General features: G+C 36.5%; 1 protein-coding gene across 1 annotated transcript; it reads left to right on the top strand.

Moving 5' to 3' along the window:
• The first annotated feature begins 1,396 nt into the window (after positions 1–1,396).
• LOC149431674 (taste receptor type 2 member 1-like) lies at positions 1,397–2,305 on the top strand. The gene has a single exon (XM_089665326.1). It carries the CDS (start codon positions 1,397–1,399, stop codon positions 2,303–2,305), a length of 909 nt encoding a protein of 302 aa, XP_089521452.1.
• The last annotated feature ends 2,061 nt before the right edge of the window (positions 2,306–4,366 follow it).

The following is a 4,366-nucleotide window of genomic DNA, read 5'->3' on the forward strand; positions in this document are numbered from 1 at the left end:
CTTGCTTATAGCAAATTCTTTGCTATAAGCAAATTGTGTAAAAAAAAAAAATACTGATCACTTCCCCAAAGTACTATGGTAACATTATACTACTTTGGTCACAGTAAAATATGAAAAAAAATCTTTACAAAAATTAAAAAATGTAATAAAAAATAATAAAAAAATAAAAAAATATATATTTTTTTTTTTTTCATACTGTCACCAGTCAGTGTCCCTGATCACCGCCATGCCAGTTATATGATGATGCTGTACTGCACTGGTGACAGTATGTAAAAAAAAAAATAGTGAAAATAATTTTTTTACTTTTTCATTTTCCGACAAATTATGACAAAAAAATTACAACTTCAAAAAACTCGCCATGCCTCTTATGAAGTACGTCGTACTGTCTACTCTGCAAAAAGGGGTCATTTGGGGGATATCTGTACTGTTCTGACATTCTTGGATCTCAAGAAATTAGATTGGCTGTCAGTACTTCAGGATTGATCAATATTCAGATCTATACCATAGTTTGTGAACTCTATAACTTTCCTACAAACTAAATAATACATCCTAATTTGGGTTATTTTCACCAAAGACATGTAGCAGAATACATCTCGGCCTAAATTTATGAAGAACAATTATTTATTTGTAAACTTTTATAACAGAAACAAAGAAAAATGTGTTTTTTTTCAAAATTTTGGGTCTTTTTTTGTTCATTTAGCAAAAAATAAAAACCCCGGCGGTGATTAAATACCACCAAAAGAAAGCTCTAGTTGTGTGAAGAAAATTATAACATTTTAGTTTGGGTACAATGTTGTATGACCGCGCAATTGTCATTCAAAGTGTGAGAGCGCTGAAACCTGAAAAATGGCGTGGGCAGGAAGGTATAAAATTGCCCGGTATTGAAATGGTTAAAAAAGTAAGATTCAGCAATCCTGCATACTATAATTTCTCAGTACGGCTTTCATCTTCGGGGAGTAACTAACAATATGTATTTTAGTTATTAAAAATGTTCATACAACATTCAGGGTGATTCAGTTTAATAAAACGTACAATGCGGTCTACACTAAAAATTAGAGAATGTTATAATAAAAAGTCGTACACTTTTTCTTATCATTTCTTCTTTGTCCTTGAAAAAAAAGGAGATTGTTATTACTGTGGAACTGATGCATCAATAAAGCTCATGACCTAAAATAACCACGCAGGTTTCCATTCAAATGTAATGACTATTAAATAGTTTCAATGATTTCAGTATCCAAATGTCATGCAAAGCATGAAGCAAACAGATCTGTCTTTAATATATCCTCAGGACTCTCATATCTCATAGCAGCCTTTGCCCAACACTAAAAACCTCCTGCTGGATATCTACGGAGAAACCAGATTCTCTATTAACAACACATATTGCCTTGAAGAAAGCATGTATTCTGCTTTTTTAATTCTTTCATTCACTATTATTTTTGCTTTGATCTTCATTGGGTTCTTTCTAAATGGGTTCATCTTCATCAAAAACTTTATTGACTGGTTACAAGGTAAACCATTGCAAGCTATTGACGTCATCATGGCCAGTCTGGGCTTGGTGAGGATTATTCTTCTCATGCAGTCGGCATTTAGAATTTTATTGATTATTTTTGTTGAGTTATTGAATTTGGCTAAGATATATGCTGACTATATTGTCACCGCACAAATATTTGTAGACTTCTGCAGCCTGTGGTGGGGCACTGTGCTCTGTGTCTTCTACTGTGTGAAGATCACCAACTATAGCAGCAGATTATTCCTCAATCTCAAGATGAGAATCTCTGGGATGGTCCCCTGGCTTCTTCTGGGGTCAATGGCAGTGTCTCTTCTTTCTAGTCTTCCATATGGCTGGTGTGTAAATTCATTTCACAAGGTGAATTCCACCCATATGCACAATGGAACAGTCGCTGAAAATATAAAACTACACATAAACTACATCCGTGTACACATTATCATCAGCGCTGGATCCTTTGTTCCATTTCTCATCTTTTGTGTAGCCACTTTCTTTTTGGTGGTACCACTCTTCAAGCACACCCGAAATATGAACAATAATAACGCTGGATTTACCAAAGATCAACTTAATGTACTTTTAAGTGCTATTAGGAATATGGTCTCATTTTTATTCTGTTATATCCTCTATTTTATAAGTGGAATTTTGTTTCCCTTAAGTGTGCAGTTAAATAATCATGTTTTTATTTTAGTATGTCTTATTTTGCTGGTCGCCTACCCAAGCCTGCACTCTGTTGTGTTAATTATCAGCAACGTAAAACTGAAACAGTCAATTATTGATGCTTTCCGCTGCTTAAAGTAAAGTAGTTTCCATTAACACATTTTTTTATATTAGTAAAGTTTGTAGGTGGATTTGTAAAGGTTTGTATGTGGATTTGTAAAGACTTGTGGGTGGACTTGTAAAGGCTTGTGGGTGGACTTGTAAAAGCTTGTAGGTGGACTTGAAAAGGCTTGTGGGTGGGCTTGTAAAGGCTTGTTGGTGAACTTATAAAGGCTTGCAGGTGGACTTGTAAAGGCTTGTAGGTGGACTTGTAAAGGCTTGTGGGTGGACTTGTAAAGCTTGTAGGTGGATTTGTAAAGGTTTGTTGGTGGACTTGTAAAGGCTTGTGGGTGGACTTGTAAAGGCTTGTAGGTTGACTTGTAAAGGCTTGTAGGTGGACTTGTAAAGGCTTGTGGGTGGACTTGTAAAGCTTGTAGGTGGACTTGTAAAGGTTTGTGGGTGGACTTGTAAAGGCTTGTGGGTGGACTTGTAAAGCTTGTAGATGGACTTGTAAAGGTTTGTTGGTGGACTTGTAAAGGCTTGTGGGTGGACTTGTAAAGGTTTGTGGGTGGACTTGTAAAGGCTTGTAGGTGGACCTGTAAAGGCTTGTGGGTGGACTTGCAAAGGCTTGTGGGCGGACTTGTAAAGGCTTGTGGGTGGACTTGTAAAGGCTTGTGGGCGGACTTGTAACGGCTTGTAGGTGGACCTGTAAAGGCTTGTAGGTGGACTTGTAAAGGCTTGAAGTTAGACTTGTAAAGGCTTGTAGGTGGACTTGTAAAGGCTTGAAGTTAGACTTGTAAAGGCTTTTAAGTAGACTTGTAAAGGCTTGTGGGTGGACTGTAAGATGTTGGTGTCGGTACAATATAGTTCTTTAAGTGATCATTAAAGACTTCTCCCTAGCTTCCTTAAACTATGAGCCATTTTACTGTTTGCATGTTCTGCATTTTCACCAGAATACAGATAGAGTTTTTGATGACAGAAATAACCAAACCATAACACAACTTCAAAAGGATGGACTTTCCAGTGTATAGTGACCTGTTGTAGGTGACCTTCCAAAGCTGAAATATTGAATTTTGTCACCCCAGGAAGATAAGGAATACCAAGCTATTGGAACACCATTGCTATCTTTATAAAAACATTCCCTTTGCAATAATTATTTTACGTTTTACTTAAAGGGTTGGAAAATATTTACGTAACTTTACCTCTATGAATCTTTTAAAAAAAATTACTTAGATCTGCTAAACCAAAATTCTCAGCAATGTATATTTTGCAGGTATCTAAATCACTGACTAACAAAGAAAAACCTCAGATCCCAATAGGTCTATCTGCGTCAATTACTGTACATTTAAACAAGGATTTTTGCAGTTTAAGACATTTTAACTAAATTATGATCTTTCTTACTTTGCTATAGCACCATGCTCTGGTATTGTGGTGTGAAACTGAGAGACATACGAGTTGGGAATAATTTATTCGTGGAGAAAAAATTTGAAACTTTACCCCGAGCTACACTCGGGAATACCGCCAGGGAGGTTAAGACAAAAAAAAGAGGGACATACCCTCAATGTAAATGTACATTGAGAATATTTCCCTCTTTTTCTTTTCTTTTTTTTTTTGTCTCAAAATATTGGGATGTGGCACCATACGCTCATTCCCTGGGATGTGGTAATCATGATAGGTATGTTAACTGACGTAACAAATACACTTTAATAAAGGGGAACAATTTCTACGTAACTGCTTGAAAATCTTGTGGAAACAACCCAGAAGGGTCAAGGTTGTAATACACAAAAGGGGGAAAAAAACCTTTAAAATGGCCATGATTTTGGAATGCTATTCAATAGCAGGCAATTGGTACTGACAATGCTGTGCAAGACATTATGTGTACACCATATCATCATAATTATTATTATTATTATTATTATACAGTATTTATAAAGCGCCAATAGTTCGCTCAGCGCTGTACATTACAAAGGGGGACAGAACATGTGACAGAACAATACCAATACAATGCAAAACATGAGGGGATCAAGGGCCCTGCTCTTTCGAGCTTACAATCTAGGAGGGAGGTGGTGGCGGCACAGGAGGAGATAGCTGTGGGGGATGGAG

The sequence above is a fragment of the Staurois parvus genome, unplaced genomic scaffold (genome assembly GCF_062004578.1).
Source record: "Staurois parvus isolate SC_StPar_1 unplaced genomic scaffold, SC_StPar_1.0 ptg002181l, whole genome shotgun sequence".
Taxonomy (NCBI): domain Eukaryota; kingdom Metazoa; phylum Chordata; class Amphibia; order Anura; family Ranidae; genus Staurois; species Staurois parvus.